The following is a 26436-nucleotide window of genomic DNA, read 5'->3' on the forward strand; positions in this document are numbered from 1 at the left end:
TTACAATGGCCAAACCATGGAATCAACCTAAATGTCCATCAGCAGATGAATGGATAAAGAAAATGTGGTATGTGGACACGAGGGCAGGGTTTTTATGCAGTTTGTTCTGTTGAGTTCTGGTTCCCTAGAACCATAAGTGGCATGGAACAGGTATTTAACTGTTAATGGAATGAATAGGTAGTATTTTTGATGGAATGAAGATACAGTGGTACCTGGTGGAGGGTAAACGCTATCAGTTCAGTTCAGTTCAGTCGCTCAGTCATGTCCGACTCTTTGCGACCCCATGAATCGCAGCACGCCAGGCCTCCCTGTCCATCACTCAGACTCACGTCCATCGAGTCAGTGATGCCATCCAGCCATCTCATCCTCTGTCAACCCCTTCTCCTCCTGCCCCTAATCCCTCCCAGCATCAGAGTCTTTTCCAATGAGTCAACTCTTCGCATGAGGTGGCCAGACTACTGGAGTTTCAGCTTTAGCATCATTCCTTCCAAAGAAATCCCAGGGTTGATCTCCTTATTACTATTAATAATAATAGGTCTTGCTATTACTGTTACTACTACCACTGCGGTTACTTTTATTCAAGGATCTGGTTCCTTGTATTTCTTATCTTAGTTTTCTCACAGCAACACAATGAGGTGGAAGGATGTTTATTTTCCAGCCCAGGAAGTGGAATCACGCACCGTCACAGCCCAGGTCTCTCCATCTCCCTAGGGTCCTAGTTTTTCCACAGTGGTGTGGTATTCACCAGCGGGATCCCAATCCCCAACATTAGAATGTTCTTTGTGTTACTGCTGAAAAATGTATTTCCTGTGGAGAGATCTTTAAGAAATATAACTAAGTTGGGAGGATGCGTAAAAAACAATATATTTTATGTATCTTTTGTGACAGCAAAGGGAGAATGGTATTTAATCTTATTTGTTTGAATTTATATAAAGAAACACTGGAAAAATACCCAAGAAACTAACAAGAGTGAAGAGGAGGTAGCAGAAAACTAATAGAAACATGGAAAGGAATACACATTCCTCACTGGATTTTTTTTTTTTAATTTTTACATTTTGTGTTGGTTTCTGTCATGCAGCAATATAAATCAGCCATAATTATAGGTACATCGCTGCCCCTTTGAGCCTCCCTCCCTTCCCCCCAACTCATCCCTCTAGGTCATCACAGAGCCCTAGACTGGACTCCCTGTGGATGTCTTTTATATTGCTTTTATTCTTGAACTTTGTAAAAGTAATGCCTGTTAAAAAAAATCAGTTAAAACAATGAGCCTGCCCAACTGTCACAGCCAAGAGGAGCCTAAGGAGACAAACAACTAAAGGTAAGGTGATGGCTAAGCTGGTTTAAAGTCTGCCTAGCTTGGTCAAACTGCAGGCAGGCTGCTTCTTCAGGTCTGGGTCCCTGACTTTCCTTCTTTTAGAGCATTTCCTTCAGAGGACTCATCACGGTGAATTCCTTCTCTGCCCTGTGATATGTAAATCTTTTAAAAAGCCTCTTGCCTGTTTTATAACCCAAGAATGTCTTTCTCAAGGATCTGGGAGTTATCTCCTTGAATGAAACCATCAATGAAAAGAGCAGAGTAACAGAGTTGCAAATTCAGAAAGCACTGCACTGTGTGAGGCAGAGCCCCCTCGCCCTGAAGCTCTTCAGGACTTCTCCAGTCCCATTGCCTCAGCTTTGCTTCAATGGAACCCAGTCGAGACCTCCCTCCCTCGATTGCAACAGCCTCAAATAAAGTCTTCCTCGACGGACACTGTCCAGGACAAGTTTGCTCTGATGGAGCACTAGATGAGATCTTGGATCAGAAAAAAAAAAAAAAAAAAACCTAAAGCAATCTGAATCTGATCTTATTCAAGGTTATCCAATAGGGGTGACAAGTCTGAACTCCATTTCACTGAAAAAAGAGCAGGAAACTTTTTAAGGCTGGGGTGAGCGAGCAGACAGGTATTGGGGGACTTCAGTGGAACATGGACAAATGGGATGTGCCCCACCCAGCACAATGACTCCTGAATTTGCAACGCATGTCTCTGCTCTCTTCGTCGATGATTATATTTCACAGAGATGGATCCCAGCCCCTTGAGAAAGGAAAAAGTTAACAAGCAGAGACTAAAGATAATACCAAGGAAAAGAACATTCTTTTCCTCTTTACACTAATGTTCAACTCTGGGAGTCTTGTTCAGCTTGCATCTCCAAAATCTAGCACATAGTAAGTACTCAATGTATATTAATTGATGGAATTGCAGGGCTGAAGGAGAGTGTAATTGCAGCTTAGTTTAATTTCAAGCTGAGTTTCTACCTTCTTTGCAAGTACAGCTGCAAGATGCTGGTATGGCTTCTGGGCTTGTATCTTTCCAGTGACTGGGTCCTCAGTAACTGCTTGGAAGTAGTTTGTTAATTAACAGAAAACTGGAAAGGTGTCCCTTGGTGTAGCTTTAGTTCTCTCAGCTATGAGATGGCAAGGGAGACCAATCCCTCTATCCTTTCTATTTCCTCTGACTCCGGAAAGCATTCAAAACAAGCTAAATAACTTCAAGGTCAAAGCATTAGGACATTCACAGTGGGGGGATGGAGAGGTGGCTGGCTGATTCAAGGTTAAGGTTCTTTCAAAGTGGTTAGGGATACACTGAATTAACCAGTACTGGGGTACCCAAATGCCTGCATGAGAAGCTCCTGGCATGTGCCTGCTAATTAATTGCCCACTTAATGGGCTCCTCGGAGGACCTTATGAGACATAAAAATAAATGCTCATTTTGGACTCTTAAAAGCCACCTTTGAGGTGTTTCACTACATTATCATTAATAGTAATTTTTCAGTGGTGATATTACATAAAACCCTAGCCACTGCCCTTGGAGCTTTCTGTATTAATTCACATCTAATAAACTGTGATCGTATCTTTCATTGAATTGTTACTAAATACATTTCTATTCAGGGCATCTCCCTGAGATGGAAATATTTCCCTAAAAATTAATTTTCTTGATTCACATGCGTAGGCTTATTAATGTGAGCTTAGAATAGACTTACTTTTGCATTTCTCTGGAAGGAATACAAAAAAAAGGAATGCTGGTGAATTTGCATCTCACATGATCTCCAATGTGCCAGGATGCACACTCCAGCACATAATTTTGGAGTAAGTGGTATCTCACAGATGCTCAGATTCATGTTAGGAAAATGTCACTAACATTTGCACACGTCTCTACACTTTGCAGAGCATTTTAACCTGGCTTTTCTCATCACCTCTCCCTCCCCACCGTAATTCTCCTGTGGGATTGGCATTATTATGTTCCCTGATTTAGTGGTGAGCAGTCTGGGCTCAGAAAGGTTAGAAGAGCATGCAGAGTCTTACAGCCAGTAATGGCCCCATTACTGTGGTGCTTAAATAACCCTTCCTGATCGAAGGCCCATTGTTCATCATGGCTTCTTTCTACTGTCCCGTCCCGCACCCTCTTCATGATCCGCCTTGATGCTCACGTCTGCTGATGTTCTGCACTTTTACTTGCCTGGAGCACTCTCCCACATAGCTCACTGTTCATCACATCCTCCAGGTTTCAGCTAGCATCTCTGTCAGGAAGTCTTCCCTGCTGCTTAGGACACCAAGCCTGGGCCAGCCGTCCATTCACATCAGAGTAGGGACCTTGCCTAGCTCTGTCCTTTCATTCCCCACATATAGCTCATCAGAGGTGTCCTTTAATGAAAACCTATTAAAGAACAAATCAGAGTGGTAAAGCCAGGCCTGCAATCTCTGACCTCAAGTGCATTCCTGTGGCGACACCCCATTCCCTCACGTAATTAGCAGAATAACAATAACAATAACAAATGACTTCTGAAGTGTGATTTCTTCAGAGAGTAATATACAGGCATTGCCTTAGCATAATGCAAATATAGTCCATTTTCAGTGCTGTGGACTCCATTAATTAAGGATGTATAATGCTTGGCCAGGGGCTGGGCTGGCTTGTACCTTTGGAGTGTTTATTTATAAAAGAGATTGCTAAGCACATTAGTACATTAGCAGTGTAAACAAGATCACTGGGGAAATGGCAGAAGATACTTAAGAGAACAAACTGCCTGGAGTCACTTTGGAAGCACCCATTATGAACAAACAATCACTGTGCTAATTACAATTGCTCTGCTAATTACAATTACTGTGCTAATTACAATCTATCCTTATCTGCTCTGAAGCTTCCCTACCGACTTTTCCTTATGAGTACTCAGACCAGCCTGAGTTACTGCCTGCCTTTGAGTGTGATGAAACTGGCTCCTTAAAAACTATCTTTGGTTCAGATGCCTCAGGGGTCCTAATAAGTATCCCCTTTCAAGAAAAAAAGAATGTAGTCAGGGATTTTGAAAGTTAAAAAGAAAACCAAAAGGAGGGGGAGGTTGAGTAGAAAACTGGAAAGAGAAGTGAAATGGACCTGGCTGTTTTAGCACCTTTTGCAGACAAGAGATGTATCTTCAGGGTAGTTGGAGAATTCAAAATACACTGTGTATAATTTGTTTTCCTCATAAAATGACCACGCGTGATATATTTAGAGATGTGAACAGTGACAATAAAATGTTTTTAAAAATAAAGCAGCTATTCTTCTTTCTTCTCTTTCTATAATTAGGGAGGGAGATTGGAGAGGCCTTGTTTAAAAATGGATCGCAATTCCCAGCTCCCCACAAAAATAAATAAATAAAAAGCATCTTCCACTAGGTCTTAATTTTACTATTCTCTTTCTGTCCCCAATTAAACTAATGAGTGTTGACAGTATGAGATTTTGGTCTCAGCATTTAAGAATAATAAAGCTTCACCCAGACTAATGTCCCTTCCCAAATGGATTTCTCACGGATTTTCAAGGAGTCTGCCTTCCACCTCTGATCTAATGCAAACTGCAGCTCAGCTCTCCACTGGAAAGTATTTTCCATGGCATCCGATGATGGCTGGAACTGTAGAGTGGGCAGATGGAGGGGACTCAGATGTGGGCACCCAACTGCAGCTTCAGGACACTGGAGACAAGATAAGTGCCTCCCCCACTGGTACTGATGCTCAGCATCCCTGGACCCATCAGTGAGCAGAGCCGACAAACGGATGCAGAGAATGAATGATGCTGCGTTATGCACTAGGGGCCTCTTGAATTGCAGGACAGCACTGTCCACCCCGGCTGCTGCAAGTCCAAAACCATCCCTGCACTTGGTCACTCTAGGGGGAGACTCCTTTGGGACTCCATCGTGTTCCAGCACCATTGGTCTTGGGACTCAGTTGCTGCTTTCAAACAGGTAAACGGAGGGGCAGCCGTCCTTCTCCAGCCTCAGGCCTAATCTGGCCTCACATTTAGCGTAAAGTCCAGCTTAACAGTCTGCTATTCCAACTGGTCCTCAGACCCAGAAGTTCATTTGAAATGCAGAGTCTCAGGCCTTCCCCACAACCCAACCAGAGCCTGTGTTTTAGCAGGACCCCCTGGCATCTGTGTGCACGGAAGGGTTTGAGAAGCACTGGCACATTTCTTGTGTACTGAGTCCTGGCTCTAAGCAAACATATGGGAAAGTCCTATCTTTAGATGGAGGTTTTGTGTATAATGAAGATGATGATTTTTTATTTGGTTTCCTGTTCTTTGAAGATCATATGGTTTCAGACCATCAGCACGTGGCACTGTGGAAGCCACAACTCCTTTTTCTAAGCTTCAGTTTTCTCATGTAAAAAGCACAACAGACAACCTGCTCTGTCCACGTGTGCCACAGGGGGAATATCTGCCAATGCCCCTCAGAAACCAGCTTCAGAAAGAAAAGAAGACATAGCTCTACAATATCAATCGTGCTTAAAGGCATCGAGAAACATACCAGACGTGTGATGAGTTGAGAGGAGGGGGAGAAAATCAGAAAAGGTGGAAGGTGATCAAGACTGATAGAGGGTCCAGTAGGGCTTACTGCTGAACCTTTGTTCTCTTGGGACGGACATCCTTTTCAATTGGTCAATGCCAATTCTATGCCACTCGTTAAATATTTTTAATATCACCCCAGAGGAGGTAGATAAACATAGTTCTGGAACTTTTGAATCTGGGCCCATGTTATCAAGTTCCACATGGGGGACACATGAGGATCTCAATTTCACATTTCTATTTATATATATTTTACTGTAGGTCATTCAGATAGAAACACAGGGGGCTATCCTATAGGACGGGTGTGATACAGCACATCGGCTAGATTATATCTTTGCAAAGGCTGGATAGATACCCCCTCAAGAAGGTGACCTTGGCTGCTGTCCCATCTCACACTGCTGGTTGAGCTGTCTACCACCAACAGGCCCATGGAGCAGGCATGAAGGGGTACATTTCTATCTCTGTGCTGGGCATTTCACCAAAGCAATATATTCACCAGAACACCTGTAGAGGTTAGTTAGAAGAAGCTGGGAGGATGACCATGACTCCAGTCCAGAGATGAGATCTGAAGGAATGCCCCAGAAAACATCTTCATCTACAGCATGGCTTTTGGAATTGCGGGGAAAGGAATGCAATTGAAAGAAGAGAAAACCACGTTTATTGAAAGCCTACTGCATGTAGGACCCTGCTTATTAGCTTTTTAAATCCCTACTAGTGGTCTTTTCACATGGTACCAGTAAGATTAGGCTCAATATCCTTCAAGCCAGGCTTCAGCAGTACGTGAACTGAGAAATTTCAGATGTTCAACCTGGATTTAGAAAAGGCAGAGGAACCAGTGATCAAATTGCCAACATATGCTGGATCGTAGAATAAGCAAGAGAATTCCAGAAAAAAAAAACATCTACTTCTGCTTCACTGACTATGCTAAAGCCTTTGACTGTGGATCACAACAAACTGTGGAAAATTCTTAAGAGAGATGGGAATACCAGACCACCAGACCTGTCTCCTGAGAAATCTGTATGCAGGTCAAGAAGCAACAGTTAAAAATGGACATGGAACAACAAACTGGTTTAGAACTGGGAAAGGAGTATGTTAAGGCTGTATATTGTCACCCTGCTTATTTAACTTATATGCAGAGTACATCATGTGAAATGCCAGGCTGGATGAAGCACAAATTGGAATCAGTATTTCTGGGAGAAATATCAACAACTTCAGATATGCAGATGATACCACATTAATAGCAGAAAATGAAGAGGAACTAAAGAGCCTCTTGATGAAAGTGAAAGAGGAGAATGAAAAAGCTGGCTTAACAACTGAACAACAAATAGCTCTTTGAGGATATCTTGGGGGTAAAACCCACTTTCCCTGTTGAAGATCTTGCAGTTCAGAGAGATTAAGAGATAAGTCCAAAGTCACACAGCCAGGAAATGGCAGGTGTGGGAGTCGGATCCTGTTCCTTCTCGTGGTGGCACCCTGACACCTTGTGTTGAATCACAGCCAAGAATGGGATCACGTGCCTGCAGAACTGTGCACACAAGGATGGCATTTGCCCAAGACTCCTCTTTGGTTATTGACTTGGCCACTTGCTGTGACACCACGGTCCTCCGCATCTGCTTAGAATAGGAACAAAACAGGGGTCAATCTCATTTAATCATCACGGTATCACCAGGAAGTGGGTCTTGTTATTATTCCTAATGTAGAGATGAGAAAGGTGAGCTTAATGAACTAATGCACACAAGGTCAGACCACTGACAAGAGGCAAGTTAGGGCTCAGACTCTAGAACCTGGCATCTTAGATATGCAGTCATGAAATTAAGATGCTTGTTCCTTGAAAGGAAAGCTATGACAAAACTCGACAGCATTAAAAAGCCAAGACATCACTTTGCTGACAAAGGTCCACATAGTCAAAGCTATGGGTTTTCCAGTAGCCAGGTACAGATGTGGGAGTTGGACCCTCAAGAAGACTCTGCAATGAAGAACTGATGCTTTTGAATTATGGTGCTGGAGAAGACTCTTGAGAGTCCTTTGAATGGCAAGGAGATCAAACCAATCAATACTAAAGGAAATCAACCCTGAATTTTCATTGGAAGGACTGATGCTGAAGCTGAAGTGCCAATACTTTGGCCACCTGATGCAAAGAGCCGATTCATTGGAAAAGACCCTGATGCTGGGAAAGATTGAGGGTAGGAGGAAAGGGGGGTGGCGGAGGATGAGATGGTTAGATAGCATCACTGACTCAATGGACATAAATCTGAGCAAACTCAGAGATAGTGAAGGACAGGGAAGCCTGGCGTGCTACACTTCATGGGGTCACAGAGTTGGATACAACTTAGCAACTAAATAACAACAGTATCCCCAGATTGGTAGATCATGTTAACCACCTTGGGGTACAGTGGAAATTCATTTTCCCAGGTCCCTTATCTGGGGAAAAAAAATTGATTGGTGGGTCTCAGAACAGCCCAAGGTGATTCTTATGATCAGAGGAGTAGGAAAGATTTCACTAGCTATGAAGCTGAGTAAAAAAAAAAAGTGTTATATGCTAGGTCAGAAGACCTCAGTCTTCATCTGAGCTCTGCCCTCTCCTTAATATACAGAAGGGACAACAGGAGTCGGAAGGAGAGAATGGCCAAGAGTGATTACCAGGAAGTGGCAGAACAGGAATGAAGACCTTGTCACCTAAGGTACACCCGACATGTCGAGCCTGACTCCTGTGGGTGATGTTAGTAAACCTTGGAAAAATGGGGACACCAAAAGGAGATGCTTCACAGCCAGCCGAGCAGTGAGGACCCCAGGGAAAACAGCCCCTGGGACTCTTGTGATTCAGCCTCCAAGTTCTGTCCCTCAGTCCACTTCCAAGATCTCACCATCAATCCCCCAGAGAAGACAGCACATAGCTGTGTCTCCAGGTGGTCATTTGAAGATTTCACCAAGAGCTAGAATGTTACTAAATAGAGAGGCTTGGGAATGTCCTTGAAAATCAAAAGCTATGCTACTTTCAATTGATAATTTCTCTACTACCTGCCTCCTTTGCTTTTTTTTTTTTTCTTTTTACAATAAGATTGTGGTATATTACAAAACACTCAGGCCTAAGAGTGCAGAAAAACAGCTGCCAGGCCTGGCTCTGCTGTTAATTCTTTATGGAACCGTGGCCTTGGTGTTACCATCTGTACAGTGGAGGAGGTGGATGCTATATACCTAAATCTTGCAAATGAATACAGAGAAGCCCAAGAGACTGGGGGTTGGAGGCCTGGCTTATTCATTCACTAGTTATATGTGATTTTAGGTAATTCACTTAAATTCCCTCAGGCATCTCACCGACAAATGGAGGGGTTTATACAAACTGTTCTCCAAACTTCTCCCTTCGATAAAGTCTATGGTTCTTTGTGAACTGAATGAAGACGACTGGCAAGGGAACAGAAGTCTGATCACGGTTCTTCATCCTGGGAGTCTGAGAGGCAGCACTGCGGAGTGGGCTCTGTGGTTAGACCCACATGCTGTCAGTTTAGCTGCATGAGTGTCAGGCTAGGTAGCCTAACATCTCTGAACCTCAGTGTGGGGAACAGTGTTGATGTCCCACATATTTCTGGGTCTCTGCACCATGACCGTAAGACTTAAGGTGCCCAGTGGGTGTAAGCAGAATGTGCCCTCTAAGAGGCAGTAGGGAAGCCAAGTTCCACCCCCACTCTGACAGCATTCATGGAAGCACATGAAGATACTGTTCTGTCAGTCCAGATTCCCAAACACCAGAATGAGCACGACTGCTGTGATTCTCTCCAGAGCGTGCGGGATGAGCAACACACAGACTTTTCTGTGATGCCTCGGAGGTTTTGAAATCATGTGCTACCAAGACACAGTCTACTGCAGTCTGCTGACATATTCATTTCTTTTTCTTTCTTTTTTTTTTTTTTTGTAAAACCAAGTTGTCAAGAGCTACTTTGCAACAGGTCTTGGAAAGATTAAGTGAGAAAACATAGAGTATGTAGTATAGGACCTTAAGTAAAAAAGCACCCACATGATTAAAGGGTAGGAAACGGGAAATGATCAAGAGCAGCATGTACAGTTAACCATGTCCCAGGAAGGCAGCAGAGAAACCATAGCTTTGGAGCCACTTAATAAGATGTGACTCAGGACCTTCAGCGGGGGAACAAGTGGGTGCCACAAGTGAAAGCCAGCTCTCCTCAAATCTTTTAAGAGAATCCTTCTGCTTCACCAGGCGGGGGTTGGTGGTGCTTCATCCTGAATGCCACATCTTACCCAAATTGTCATCTTATTCATCTGTACAGCAGGCATGTCTGATAAGCAATCCAGACTGGAAACAGCCTTTCTAGTAAAGCTTTCATGAGCTCCTCACACTCTTTGGAGGTCATTTGGGAAGGTCTGTGAGCCAGTGTCTGCGGCTGGCAGAACCATCTTCTTTTTGATGAGGCATTTGCAAAATGTACCATCGTATTCGCTCAGCCCCCATTCCCAAAGCAATGTCTCCTCGCCGCAACTTCCGAGACTCCAGACTCAATAACAGTCCTTGACCGATGTTTATCTAAATTTCTGCCATCTATAACCAAAGTTGACCTTTCTTTATAATAAAAATGAGGCGGAATGAATAACGATGGGAGAGAAGGGGGAAGTAAAATACAAACCAACAAACGAACGAAACAAACACCATCCACCTCCTATGAGTTCATCTCATTCCCACAGTCTCTGCTAGGATCTTCCTGATTGAGAGTTAAGGGAAGGGAATTCTAGGTGAGCCTGCATGGGTCATTCAGACCAACAGAGTTCACCAGAAGGCATTAGAAACAGCGAAGCTTACCATCACTTTCTGAGTTTGGGGGCAATTCAGAGGTGAGATATTTGACTTTTCACATTTCCTCAGAACTTGGCATTTTACCAAAGGCTTTTTATGTGCTTTCATAATCCATCTGAACCCGATTCCTAATCCAGAGCTCTCTCTTAACACCATCCAGACTCTTAAAACAACACTTACCCCCTCCTGGGAGTAAATGATATTGTGACTTTAGTCTGTCCTTCTTTTCTCTATCATTTCAGGTCTCTCCTTTAAGCCTTTCATTTTTCATGCCTCCCTAACTCCTTCACCTTTCACCATTTAACTACTCATCTCTTTAGCCCTTGTTAATCATCTGTATCTCTTTCACTCTTTCTGTGCCTTAGTGCCTCCTTCTGTCACTCTGATTCCCACTTAATTATCTCCTCTATCCTCTCTCTGCATGACTCTGCTTTGTCCCTCTGCCTGCTTCTCCTTATCACTCTCACCCAACTTCATCCTCCTACATAGTGGATGATTCCTGGACTTGTCAGGGTCCTAAACTCTCCACATGCTCCTCTCCCAGAGATCAGCTGCATCCTACATGCGACAACCTAGGGGAAGGGGGTCAGGTTCCTGCGGAGTCACGTCTATGGAAGTAGGGTTTGCCTAAGAGCCCTCCTTCATTGAGTCTGGCAGCCCCCAAAGGCACCCAGGTCCTCACTAGAAGCAGTCCTCTGCTAGAAGCAGAGTGAAGCAGGTGGCCCTTCTTACCACGTGCTAACATGGGGACATGAAGAAGTGACCTACGTCACTTGTAACAGAACCAGAGGTCAGGAGAAGAGTGGTTTGGGAGTCACAGACTCAAACTTTCAGTCTCAGAAGGGCCCCAAATCATGACAAAGTGAAGTTGCCCAGTCATTTCCGACTCTTTGTGACCCCATGGACTGTAGCCCATGGGATTTTCCAGGCAAGAGTACTGGAGTGGGTTGTCATTTTCTTCTCCAATCATGCCAAGCACTGGGTAAATAATACCCATCCCTGGGCCTCAATTTCCCCAGCTGCACGATAAGGGGTGAGCATCCGTCCATCTTTAAGAGCTTGCCCAGTTCAGAAACTTGAAATGCAAGACTTCTGTAAAGCAGAAATCCAGGTTGTGCTTTCAGAGATTCTGGGAGAGGACCTGAGAAACAGACCTGCCTCCTGTCAGCAGTTGCTGGGTGTGGGCATCCGGGGGGCGGAGGGGTGGGGGTACAAAGCCACACTGCGACTGCCACAGGGCAGAGTCTGCAACTGGGAGAGAGTTTGAAATCGCAGGCCAGGCCAGGCAGCTGTCAGGAAATGGGACATATGGTAAAACGACTGGGGGGGGGGGTGCCTGCTGGTTACTCTGGAGGGCTGGACCAGAGATTACTCGAAGGATGGAGGGAAGGAGGAAGGGCAGGAAAGAAATGACAACAGCCTTTCCTGCTGAAAAACCGAACAGGCCTGCCTTCTGGAACCTGAAGGACAAAGGAGCCGCAGCTCCCCCTTATCTGGGGCTCAGGAAAGGAGACTTTTGAAAGAGATAAATTTAGACTCACTAGAAGCCACTCACCTTCCCACAGAGGGAAGTCGATCGCCTTAGCATGGGGCTCCAAGTGGCGACATGGTCTGGGGACAGAAATAATTGCAAAGAAAGTTTAACTGAAGCCAAGGATGAGTGAGCTGAAGTGAAATGGGCTATTCTAATATAATGGGAGTCTAGGGAGTTCCCTAAATCTGGAGGCTGTTGTCAAAAGAGAAGAGTGTGATCTGTTCACTATACTCCCTTCCACCAGCATATCAGGGTGGACTGGCCCTAGCTATTCAGGGAAAACGTAAGACTAAAGGGAACAGAGTGTTTGAGGCAGAAGGAAGACTCCTGATGGGGCTAAAATTCCGTGTGAGCCCAGAAACTCCCAGATCAGCCTTCAAGGAGCAAAGCTCTCTCTTATCAACCAGTCTATTGATAGGGGGAAGGCAAGCTTGCTGGATAATCAGGAGATCTGAGTTCAAAGGCCAGTTCTAAAATGACTTGCCTTGTGACTTTAGCCAATGCTCTTCCTCACATGCAAATGAGATCCTGAGATTCCACGATGCCCCTTCAGGATCCAGTACCTTACTTCCCAATATGTGTCCTTCATTTGGACCAAGCTAATCTTCACCCTTGAGAGTGGAAACTCATGAATTTGATCATGTATCACAGGCCAGTCACTCTGAAGGTTGCTATGAGAAATCAAACTACATAAACAAGCAATGTGTCCATATCACAGTGGGATGCACACACCTCTCACTCTCTCCAACTAAATTAGATCCCACTGTTAATTGATTTCCTGGAACACTGTATCTTTACTTCATAATACCTGCTACAAATTAAGATTCTTCATATCACAGTGACTGGGATATGGTAAAACACCACTGTTAAAAGATGAGGCAGAAAGACTCTGCTGGCCATGGATAGGGCTGGATTTTGGAGCTGGGTCAATCTGGAGATTTGCTTTCCTATCTCTCCCTCTCCTCTCATTTATCAATATATCCAGGCTTCTGCATGTTCCTTCCTGAATAGGAAAAGGACTATAGCTCTTCTCCCTCCCAGGAAGCATTATTCTTTGTCATCACTTCAAACTCCAGTCCATAAGCCTTGTCCTTAATGAAGCCCTTTATTATTCCTTCTAATTCCTTCTGAAAGTCTTCAGATGGGAACTCTGAAAATCACTGGCATTCCCTGGAACATGTCTTTGCAAATCCAATTTTCACACATTTGTTTTCTAATTGAGTGGGGGTCTTCTAGCACACTTGTAGATTCCTTTCTTGAAGGTGAGGGGCAAATGATTTTTTCCTTTTGATTCCAGGCAGCATTATTCTACCCAGCATCATGCTCAACACAGGGTTTCATAGACTATTGAAACGATAGAAAATCAAGATTCTAGCATCTCAGAATTGAGTAGCCCATCCAGATTGCCCTTAAATATCTCTCAGGGTTTTTCTGATCGAGTGCCATCCGTCTTGGCTTGAGCATCTGGGTGGTAGAAAGAACATTACTGGGAGTTGGAGAACTCAATTCTGCATTGAATTGTTGTGAGACTGCCAGTCACTTCTATCACCCTTGACTCCTCCCTCAACCTCACCCTTTGCCTGTAACTGCTCCCCAGCCTTTGTCCATTATCCCTCTCAACTATATCCCCAAATCTCCTTTCTCAATTTTGTTCCCATCATCCTGGCTTGAAGCTACTAACATTCTCACGTGGCTTCTACAATAGACACCTAGTCGACCCCATTCCACTGTCTCCCTTTCCACTCTCATTGCAATCTACTCCCCGCACAGCTACCATAAAGTTGAAAAAATGCAATGCAATCATGACATACCCCCTTTATTTATCCATTTAAGAGTTTCCCTCTTTGCTGTTAGAATAAAGCCTTAGCCTGCAAGACCCCCAATGATCTGCCATTGCTTACCACTCTGCCTTCACCTCCCACTACTCTTCCCCTACTTTCTCAGCTTCAACCACACCAGATTCTTCATTTCCTGAAGTCAGTCAAGTTCCTTTCCCTCTTAGAACATCTGTCTCTGCTTGAAAACTTTTCCAGTATTAACCCCTACTCATCTTCCAGGTATTAGTTAAATAACACTTCCTCTGGAAACTAGACTGTGAGCCTTCTTATTGCTTTCTAATCCAATAGATGCACCCACCCCTCACTCTCTCCAACTAAATTAGATCCCACTGTTAATTGATTTCCTGGAACACTGTATCTTTACTTCATAATACCTGCTACAAATTAAGTACTTAAGTTTGCATGCCACACACACACACACACACACACACACACACTGTATCTAAACACCGCAAAGTCTAAAGCCATTTTCATCTCATCTCCCATTGTGTTCCAAGTAACCAACATAGTAGGTGGGACACTGCAGGTGCTCAAAAGCCTGCGACAGCTACACAGGTGACTAGTTCAGGGAATTCACATTTTCATTCTGGCTCTATGAAATGGGAAGTGATGTGATACGCTGGATTAGAAGATAAGACCAGGGCTGGGGAGTCGGTCAGATATACATCTGAATCCTTACTTTCCCTCTCACTAGTTGGTGACCTTGAGACAGTCGGTTTACCTCTCTGTAACTGAAAATTTTCAACTGCAAAATGGAGGCCATGGTATCTCAAAGGGTTTTAATTGTGAAGAGGTAATTGCAGTGTCCTGGCTCTTTAACTTTCCATAAGGGGAATTTGGGAAAGTCACTTAACGCTGCCACTTCTTATCTGTATAAAGAGGATGATAACAGCCTCTACTTCACAGGACCCTTGTGAGGATGACATAAACCAGTGGATGGAAAGTGCTTAGAATGCCCACAGCATACACTAAATTAATGTTTGTGGCTGTCGCTCTTATTAAATACTTAGTCAAGAGCTTGACACACGTGTGTGTCAGTCGCTCAGTCACGTCCAACTCTTTGGCACCCCATGGACTGTAGCCCACCAGGCTCCACTGTCCATAAGATTCTCTAGGCAGGAATACTGGAGAGGGTTGCAATTTCCTATTCCATGACATACAGTATTTTTTAATAAATAGTAACTAGTATTACCACTCCTACAATCAACAATTATTAATTATTTGGCAGGATGAAGATGATTCTGATGTTGATGTTTCTTACCAGTTCTGACTTCTGTTGACATGACCACAAATGATAGGTGAAGCTTTCTTTGTGATAATATCCTATTACATTTTTATGCAAAACTGTCTAAAAGTACATATATATATTTTAAAAAGATAAACATTTCTTACATATGGAACAGTTCTCAGTTCCTCTCGTGCTATCATCTTATGGCTTTCAGATTTTGAGGTATGAATAAATCCCACTGAAGGCCTCTCATCTCTAGACAGAACAGCCTCAGTTCCTTCAACTCTCCAGGAAGACTTTCCCAATTAGACTGCATGTCTAATCTTCATATAATTTGGACAACCAGTTGCTTTCCTGTTTATTCTCATATAGGAGTACTCTCATCTTTTAATTTCACATGTACATCTGTATTTATTAACAAGGAAAGAGGTATTCGACATACGAATGAGAAAAAAATAGCAATTTCTAAACAGCTTTCCTGAGAGTTGGCATGTTTGTGTGTTTGTGTACTCATTGACATATAGATAGAGAAAGAGAGAGAGGTGTTTTAAGAATGTTCAAGAAAATATTAATTCTGGCTATTTCTGGGTAATGGGAATTTTATTTTCTACTTCATTAAATGTCTTTATTTTTGAACTGCTTGAATAGCCTACATAAGATACTTACTTTTTAATAGATGGAAAGATTAATTACATTAAAAATTCCATTAACTATACTTATAGGATGGTTTAAGATTGAAATTAAAATATGTGGAGAGTTAGAAAATGGGAGGATGGGGTAGACAAAGGCTTCGGTCAGTGGAAAAGGAACTCCAGAGAATAGACTTTGCTGACTTCTAACACTTTGTGCATAGGCACTTGTGAGTCTAGGGCGATGCTGACCAGTATACCAGACCTCTATCCCATGGTGCCCATGGCTTCCTCCCCCGCCCAGATTTTGGGTCAGCGACTTGACCAGTGAAGTTCAGGTGTCTGCCCCCCATACCTAAAAGTCATCTGGAAGACTTGGCCTTGATTCACATGCTGGGTCCGGTTGTTGTAACCATGCAGCATCTCTCCAAAGAGGGTGTCGTTGAACTTGGAGTCAGGCTTGAGGCACTTGGGGCCCTCGCAGACATCTGAGAGCATGAGGCAGGACTTTCCATCAGGAGCCAGCTTGTACTCCTCCACACAGCTGCATGATAAAATAGGGCCAAGAGTTAGCTTGCACGCTGGATGCCCCTATTGGGAGTGACCTAAAACCCAGGCCTCTTTTGCCTGCAAAACAGGTCAGAGTTTAGGAATGGAAACAGCTATGCTGGCTGGAATCTATCTAGGGCACAGGTGTCTAGAGAGAAGAACATTAATCCTGCAAATTGGTAAATTCAAGGAAAGTCATTTGTGACACTTTGGAGGAGTCGAGGGGGACTCCAGAGAGCACATCCACACACAAAGCAAATTTAAAAACTGTTTTCCATGAACACACAAACCTTAAAAAGCATGACAGACCAATTTGCAGGGAATTATCAACTAGTTTCTCAAATCAGAATCTATTCCCAGTGCATCTGTCGGCCAAGGTTGAAGACTGTAGCAAAAACAAGGATTTCCTTGCCCTTGTTGAGCAAAGGTGATAGTTCCAAGACCATGGACAGCACACAGAGCAGCCGCCACAACTTCTGTTCAATTAGCAACTTTAGCAGCCTTTGCTGACTTCTAACCATCTAATCCTGACAGCAGAAGGGCCCTTGGCATGCCTTTGAAACTGGGATGGGCTCCTTGGTGGCCCAAATGGGCATCTGAATAGGGTGTGGAAAAAATATTTGCAATTTGGGGTGTTTATAGAGTGGAAAATAAATCTCTTAGAGAGATTGGGAAATTCTCTGAGTATCTTACCTACCCACGGTCCTTCTCTGGGCACTCTGTGTAGGGTGAACATCCTAAGACATACAAGAAAACGGGCTGCCTGACTGAAGGCAGATTAAAGAGGCAGCTTTGTCCCTTGCACTGTGTGTGAAGCCAGGCAACTCATTTTACTTCTTTGTTTTCTAGTTTCCTCATCTGTAAAAGGAGGTTAACTCTGCTATCCTACATTACTTCACTAGGCTGCTGTGAGGTTCCATGACACACTGGCTACATAAACAGAAACTGCAGTATACTTCACAAAATAATGACAGAGAGGTTGTACTGGAGAAGGAAATGGCAACCCACTCCAGTGTTCTTGCCTGGAGAATCCCAGGGACAGGGGAGCCTTGTGAGTTTCCGTCTATGGGGTCGCACAGAGTCAGACACGACTGAAGTGACTTAGCAGCAGCAGCAGTAATGGTGGTGATGGTGATATTTACTTATTGAGCATATGCTATTAACTAGGCACTTTGTAGGTTTATTTTATCACCATGAAAAAGGTAGCATCATCATTCCTGCTTTACAGAGGAACAAAATGAGGAGCCAGAAAATAAAGCAAGTCACACCATAAGTCAAAGGTGGCATTCAAAATCAGGTCTGTTCAGCAACAAAGTCATCTTTTTCTCCACTTTGTCGTTTCCAAATCCAGTTGTTCCTATTTGCATGGCATGACTCTGGTTAGGCTGTGCTGGCCTGACCCTGTTTAGGTTCTGCTGGTTGGAGGCAGCAGGAAGCAGACAGTCTCTTATCTGCCTTTCTTCCATGGGAGTGAGGATCTGTGGAATCTGACTGCAAAACGACTCATGTGGGAGAAGGGAGACTTGGTTTGAGAAGGAAGCGTAGCCAGGATGCGGGAACCAGTGGCTGATGCTAGAGACACGGAACCCAGCTGAAGGCAGGAAGTAGGCAGGCAGAGCTGAAAACACAATCCATGATCACTGCATTTGAAAAGTCAGGAATATCTTGTATTTGGCGCAAGCTGACACCCTGTCCTTGTCTTCCTCTAGCCCCTGGTATGTTGTGCGGATGCACTGAGGGTCTTTCCACCATTTACGTGCTCCTGCACAAAGTACAGTGGAAAGTTCTTGGAAGGAGACCTGTTCTGGTTCCTCGGTCAAGTGTCTCCTGTCCTCATTTTGCTTCTGTTAACATATGCAACTCTCTCCTTATAAAGCTGCAGTACAGATAAAATGAGTTCTATAAATGTGCAGATACATGGTAAGGACTCAACAAAGTCTAGTTCCACACATTTATTCCAAAAGGTTCCTAGAAAATATGGGAAATGAGTTACTAGATAGCTCTCACCCTCCTCTCTCTCTCTCACACACACACACACAGATGCAGCCATGAGTAAACGCATGGTTGTAAAAGATTAGATATTATCAAAGTTTATAGAGTAAAACATAGAAGTTCTTAATTTCCCACTCCACACATATTCCTGTTCCAGTGGTCATCATTGTTAATAATTATATATTCTCATAGGATACTCTCAATGTATTTAAAGATAGACATAGTCATATTGTATTTTTATAATAGAAAATACTTTATGTTTATTTACTATATCATATATTTATATATATATAACTTTTTCATAATAAACTCATAAACAGAATTACCCTATATGTTTTGTGAGATATGCATTTGCACCTAATATAATTTCTTGGAGATCTTTTCAAATCAGTATCCATATAGATCTATCTTTTTAAATAACTCTTTGGCATTGCACAGTACAAATGTACCATAATGATTTCACCGAAAGTTTATTGATAGACATTTGTTTGTTTGTTAATGCTGTCAGGATAAAGAATTTTATACGTGTGTCACTACGCATCTTTGTGTTTCTATAAAACAGATTCTTAAAAGAGTAATTGCTGGGTCAATGTTTTATGAATCTTAAAACTCTGATAGATCGACTAAATGACTGTCTGTAGAGGCAAGGGCACCCACTCCAGTGTTCTTGCCTGGAGAATCCCAGGGACGGTGGAGCCTGGTGGGCTGCCGTCTATGGGGTCGCACAGAGTCGGACACGACTGAAGCGACTTAGCAGCAGCAGCAGAGGCATGACCTACTACCCTATCACCCATGAACGAGAGGACGTGCTTTCCCACACCTTTCGTGTCCATTACTGCCAGTCTGGGATGGCGACAGATACATCATTCTTGTTTGTGGCGTTGCATTTTCCTGACTACTGGTGGACCTCACCATATTTTCACGGCATGGCCATTTCCATTTCTCATTCTGTACACTATCTATCTCTATGTCTTGACCATTTTTCTACTGTGAGACTCATCTTTTTTTCTTATTGGCTTATACATGCTTGGCATATATTCTCAACGGTTATCTTTCACCTTCCAAATATATTGAAATTTTCTTCCAGTCTGTACTTGTATTTTACTCTTGCTTTTGATGTCTTATAACCTCTTTATCCCGGTCTTTTATTGCTTTTGAATTTTGTGTGATGCTTAGGGAGCCACAAGGATGAAAAAACATTTTTCTCTACATTCTTCTAGTATTTATATAGTTTTTCATCTTTGGTTATTTAATCTGTGTGGAATTTATTTTTGTGCATGGTGGGAGTGATTAGTTTAACTTAATTATTTTTTAAATGGGTAGATGACTATCTGAAGGAGCCATCCTTTCACTAAGTAGTTTTAAATGCCATTCTGCCATGTACTAAATCCCTATGTGTACTGTGCATACATGGTTGGAAATTTTATTTAATTATCTGTATATTCTCATAATAATGCTGCACTAAATTAATAGAGCTTTATGGCATGTTTTGAATGTAGCAAAGTAAGTCTTCTCTTTATAAACACTAATTTTCCATTTCAAAATTTCCTCACTGTTCCAACTCATTTTTCCCTTCAGATAAATTTTAGAGTTGGCTTGTCAAATTCCCATGTAAAACTTTACTGGAATTTTGTGTGGTTCCAAACTGAATTTGTAGACTACATGAGGTTATTCAGTCACTAAGTTCTGCCCAACTCTTTGCAACCCCATGAACTGCAGCTTGCCAGGCTTCCCTGTCTTTCACTATTTCCCGGAGTTTGCTCAAACTCATGTCCATTCAGTCAGTAGGGCTAGTCAACCACCTTGGCCTCTGTTACCCCTTCTCCTCCTGCCCTCAATCTTGCCCAGCATCAGGGTAGGGTCTTTTCCAAGGAGTCAGCTCTTCGCATCAAGTGGCCGAAATATTGGAGCTTAACTTCAGCATCAGTCCTTCCAATGAATATTCAGTTTTGATTGCCTTTATATTGACTGGCTTGATCTCCTTGCCGTCCAAGGAACTCTCAAGAGTCTTCTTCAGCACCAGAGTTCAAAAGCATCAATTCTTCACCACTGAGTCTTCTTTATGGTCCAACTCTCACATGCATACATGACAACTGGTAAAACCATAGCTTGACTATATGCACTTTTGTCAGCAAAGTGATGTCCTTGCTTTTTATTTTATTTTTATTTTTATTTTTTTTATTTTTAATTTTTACTTTACAATTCTGTATTGGTTTTGGCATAGATTGACATGAATCCACCACAGGTGTACATGCGTTCCCAAACATGAACCCCCCTTCCACCCCCCTCCCCACAACATCTCTCTGGGTCATCCCTGCGCGTCAGCCTCAAGCGTGTTGTCCTTGCTTTTTAATACACTAAGTTTAATCATAGCTTTCCTTCCAAGGAGCAAGATCTTTTAATTTCATGGCTGCAGTCACCATCCACCAGAGAAAGCAATGGCACCCCACTCCAGTACTCTTGCCTGGAAAATCCCATAGTCAGAGGAGCCTGGTAGGCTGCAGTACATGGGGTCACGAAGAGTCGGACACGACTGAGCGACTTCCCATTCACTTTTCACTTTCATGCATTGGAGAAGAAAATGGCAACCTACGCCAGTGTTCTTGCCTGGAGAATCCCAGGGACGGGGGAGCCTGGAGGGCTGCCGGCTATGGGGTTGCACAGAGTCAGACATGACTGAAGTGACTTAGCAGCAGCAGCAGTCACCATCCACAGTGATTTTGGAGCCGAAGAAAATAAAATCTATCACCGTTTTCACTTTTTCCTCTTCTGTTTGCCAAGAAGTGATGGAATCAGATGCCATGATCTTAGGTTTTTAATGTTGTGGTGACGGGGCTTATGTAACTGAATGAAGCTATGAGCTGTGCCATGCAGGGGCACTCAATGGATGGGTCATAGTGGAGACTTCTGACAAAACGTGCTCGGCTAGGCGGGAATGGCAAACCACTCCAGTATTCTTGCCACGAGAATCCCATGAACAGTACGAAAAGACTAAATGGGGAGAAGTTGCTGATTTTGTTTCCTTTAGGATATATGCACTGAGGGTGACCTCTGTCCTAGACACTGTTGACAAGAATGAGAGGTGATGTCTTATGCTCACCACACTGGATCTCTTAGTGGAAAGCCTATAGACTATGCATCTAAGCTGCCCTTGCATTTGGGTTTAAGGGGCCATGTGCAGGGATTCCAAGAGATGGAGTCTGTATAGACGTGATATAAGTCTCTGTCAGACCCCGCCCTTACAAACACCCTGTGTGATTTTCAAGCCCTCTCTTCCCTAGCTATGGAAAGCTTGGAGAACATGTGTTCCAGATCCATACTGCAAGATGGAAGAAGGCTGCCTTAATTACAGTGGACCTCATGTCAACTGGAAATCAACTTTTGTGTGCCATCTTCTGGTCTGGGAGGCTTCATTTGTTGCAGCAACATAGCATATCTTATCCTCGTTGACTGCTACAGCAGCTTTACAGTTGGGAGTCTTCTAATTCAGAACCATAGCTGGCATTTCCATTTAGCAAATGTTCTTTAAAAATCTTCACTGAAGTTTTAGACTTTTAGTCATAAAAGTCTTGCACAGATCTGTTGTTCAGTCACCAAGTTACATCCAACTCTTGCAACACCATGGACCATAGCGCGCCAGGCTTCCCTGTCCTTCACCATCTCCCAGAGTTTGCACAAACTCATGTCCACTGAGTCAGTGATGCCATCCAACCATCTCATCCTCTGTCATCCCCTTCTCCTCCTGCCTTCAATCTTTCCCAGCATCAGAGACTTTTCCAGTAAGTCAGCTGTTCACATCAGGTGGCCAAAGGATTGGAGCTTCAGCTTCAGCATTAGTCCATCCAATGGATATTCAGGATTGACTTCCTTTAGGATTGACTGGTTTGATCTCCTTGCTGTCTAAGGGACTCTCAAGAGTCTTCTCTAGCACCACAGTTTGAAAGCATCAATTTATTGGTACTCAGCCTTCTTGATGGTCCAACTCTCACATCTGTACATCTACTGAAAAAATCATAGCTTTGACTGTACGGCCTTTGGTCAGCAAAGTGAGGATTTATTCATAGGCATTTATGTAATGCCTTAATGTGGAGAAGTTATAAGCAGGTATTTTGGATCCAGACTACCACAGTTCGAATCCAGATTCCACCACTTATTGGCTGTGTGACCTTGGAAAAAATGCTTAACTTCTCTGTACTTCCTTTGCTTGCCTATGAAGAAGTTCGCACTGCACAGAGGCACCATGAGGACTGAAAGAGCTACGTCTGAGATACAGTGTGCCCAAGCATATATTAGAATGATGGCTTCTGTTATTACAGTCTTTCCCACTTGAGGAATAGGACCAGTTTTTCACGTATTGTTTCCCTTATATTTTCTAGTTAGTTATTGCTGATATCAAGCAAAGTTATTACTGATTTTTGAAAGCTGATTTTTCATACTACCACATAAGAAGCCCGTCAGTTCTAACACATCAACCAGATTTTTCTAGATGAATGAGTATAGATTTACCCAGTTTGGGTATTCAGATTATGCTAGGATTACGGAATAAATTAGAAAACTGTCTTTTTTTTTTTTTTATCTTCCATCTCTGGATTGGCTTACATAAAATAGAGGTTATCCATTCCTTGATGATTTGATAAGACCTGCCTTTAAAGTACACTGGGCTCGATGTCACCTTTTCAATTGCAGACATTTAGCTCTCATCATTTTATTTTATGTTATCTGGCTATTTAGATGTTCTACCGTATCATGATTCAAACTAGGTAATTTATATCTTCTAAGGAAATAATGCATTTCATCAAGACTTTCAAATGTATTGGCATAAAGTCACACACAGTATTCTCATTAAAGTTGTTTTATCTTCTGTGCTTCTGTGGTTATGTCCCTTGCTCATTACTAATGTCTTCATTTGTGCTCTCTCCTTTGAGCAAGCTTTTGCCTTTTATGGGCAAGCCTTTTTTTCCCCCCTCTATTTCAGCTTTTATTTGTATTAATTCCTTCCTGCTGCTTTCTTTGCAACTGTTTTATGATTCTTTTTCTGGCTTCTGGAGTTGAGAGCTTCATCTGTTTTTCAGTCTTTCTGGCTTCTTAGTGAACTCTGTGGAGCTTCTGGCTACTGCTCTTCCTCTGTTCCATGGGTTTGCTACGAAGCCTTCCAGCTCCTCCTTGTTTCTAAAGAGGTGATAATCTGAGTATGAGTTTTTTACTTACCTAGATGTAAAAATTCAGAAGGTTGCTTTTTGTAATTCCCATATATATATATACACACATATACTTGTGTGCTAGATAGATTATAGTTAATATCTAATATTATTGCATTCTCGTCTGGGAATGGCTTCTCTGGTGGTTCAAATGGTAAAGAATCTGCCCGCGATGCAGGAGACCTGGGTTCGATCACTGAGTCAGGAAGATCCCCTGGGGAAGGGAATGGCTACCCACTCTAGTATTCTTGCCTGGAGAGTTCCATAGACAGAGGAGTCTGGCAGGCTACAGTCCATGGGGTCACAAAGAATCAGACGTGACTGAATGATTAACACGTTCACTTTCAGTCTGAGAATATAGTTTATATAATTTCTACTTTGGTGAATCTACTGAAATTCCAAGGAGGAGGCACAAGGTGTCAAGTTCAGATTTTGGATCTAATTAAAGTTATGGTCAAATACAGGTTGTATCACTTCCCAGCAGAATGACCCCAATCAAGTCTGTTAACTACTCTAGGCCTCAGTAATACAATCTATTAAATGGGGATAACAATGATCTTTATCCTAGAGCTGATGTGAGAATTAGAGAAAACGTACATGAATGGTAAAATAAGATCCATGACGCAGTGCCTAATTAACGTATCAGCTACTGTGATGTTCATGATAAACCCACTGTGATTATACTAGTGTTATCTCTGACTGCTTCTTGATCTATTAGCCCATTTAGACTTCTATGACAATGTACATTTATATCCTGTGGTTTTCAAATCTTAGCTGCTGGCTTCCATCTAAATTCAGATTTCCTAAAGCCAAAAGAATTGCCTTTCTTTGCTTCACTTTTTTTTTTTTTTTTGCTGCAAACTATATAATTGGGAAATTCTTTGCTCCATTCATCGGAAATGAATTATACATATAAACATGCATTATGCATATATTTTGAATATATAACTTTATATATTTATCCAAGCACAACTATTACATATAATGAGCTAAATATATGCACATATATGTAGATATATGTGTATATGTATGAACAGGCACACATATGCATACGCAAAGCTCACTCCTGCATTCATGATTACATAGTCTAGTGAAATATTTTTTCTGTGTATAACTGTATTTTCTCCTTATTGCACAGTATAGTAGATGGAGAAATGGTCCCCTCAAAATATCTACATCCTCATCCCCAGAATCCATGAAATGCTACCTTACATGGTAAAACGAATTTTACAAATGTGATTTGGTTAAGAATTTTCATATGAGATGGTTATTCTGGATTATCTGAGTGGGCTCAATGTAATCATCATTATCATTGAGTCACTAAGTCATGTCCTATCCTTTGTTACTTCATGGACTGAAGCCTGCCAGGTTCCTCTGTCCACGGGATTTACCAGGCAAGAATATCAAATTGGGTTGCCATTTCCCTTCTCCAGGAGGCCTTCCTGACTCAGGGATCAAACCCAAGTCTCCTGCACGGGCAGGCAGATTCTTTACCACTGAGGCATCAATCAGAAGTGTCCTTATAGGAGGATATGAGGTAGAGAAGAGCATCGGGGGCAGAGAAGGAGATACAACTCGATAGCAAAAGAAAGAGAGAAAGATAAACAGACAGACACAGAGACTATGCCTCTGGCTTCAAAGTCCTGTTGATGTCTAGATTTCAGAAATTCTGCCTTCCAGAACTGCAAAATAATAAATCTATATTGTCTTAGATTAGTTAAATCCATATTGTCTTAGATTAGTTAAATCTATATTGTCAAGATTGCTGGGAGAAATATCAGTAACCTCAGATATGCAGATGACACCACCCTTAGGGCAGAAAGTGAAGAGGGACTAAAACGCCTCTTGATGAAAGTGAAAGGGGAGTGTGAAAAAGTTGGCTTAAAACACAACATTCAGAAAACTAACATCATGGCACCTGGGCCCATCACTTCATGGCAAATAGATGGGGAAACAATGGAAACAGTTAACCGACTTTATTATTCTGGGGCTCTAAAATCACTACAGATGATGACTGCAGCCATGAGATTAAAAGACTCTTGCTCCTTGGAAGGAAAGTTACAACCAACTTAGACAGTAAAAAACAGAGACATTACTTTGCCAACAAAGGTCCATCTAGTCAAAGCTATGGTTTTTCCAGTGGTCATGTATGGATATGAGAGTTGGACTATAAAGAAAGCTGAGCACTGAAGAACTGATGCTTTTGAATTGTGGTGTTGGAGAAGACTCTTGAGAGTCCCTTGGACTGCAAGGAGGTTAAACCAATCAATCCTAAAGAAAATCAGTCCTGAATATTCATTGGAAGGACTGATGTTGAAGCTGAAGCTCCAATACTTTGGCCACCTGATGCAAAAAGATGACTCATTTGAAAAGACTCTGATGCTGGGAAAGATTGAAGGTGGGAGGAGAAGGGGATGACAGAGGATGAGATGGCTGGATGGCATCACCAACTTGATGGACATGAGTTTGAGTGAACTCCCGGAGTTGGTGATGGACAGAGAAGCCTGGTGTGCTACAGTCCATGGGGTCGCAGAGTTGGACACAACTGAGCAACTGAACTGAACTGATATTGTGTGAAGGTGTGTGTGTGGTAATGAACTGCAGAAGTACTAGGAAACTAATATACAACCCTCATAGGGAGGTGGTGCTCCCATTTTCAGATGAGAGAACTAAAGTTTAGAAAAGCAAAGTAACTTGCCTGTGGAGATATACCTTGTCAATAGCCATGTTAGGAATCAAAGCTGGAGTTCATATTTCAAGAAGTGTGTATATGAATGTGTGTGTGAGAGCATGTGTTTGTGAGTGAGTGTGTGTG

At 42.6% G+C, this 26436-nt stretch overlaps 1 protein-coding gene across 2 annotated transcripts in view; it reads right to left on the reverse strand.

The window, feature by feature from the left end:
* ASTN2 (astrotactin 2) overlaps positions 1 to 26436 on the reverse strand; it is a 1024651-nt gene that overhangs the window by 333177 nt on the left and 665038 nt on the right. For both annotated transcript variants that reach the window (XM_040241692.1, XM_040241685.1), the window contains exon 13: positions 16238 to 16426. In XM_040241692.1, the coding sequence (XP_040097626.1) occupies positions 16238 to 16426 (189 nt within the window). The remainder of the gene's footprint in view (positions 1 to 16237; positions 16427 to 26436) is intronic.

Source organism: Oryx dammah, unplaced genomic scaffold, assembly GCF_014754425.2.
Source record: "Oryx dammah isolate SB20612 unplaced genomic scaffold, SCBI_Odam_1.1 HiC_scaffold_1, whole genome shotgun sequence".
NCBI classification, from domain to species: Eukaryota; Metazoa; Chordata; class Mammalia; order Artiodactyla; family Bovidae; genus Oryx; species Oryx dammah.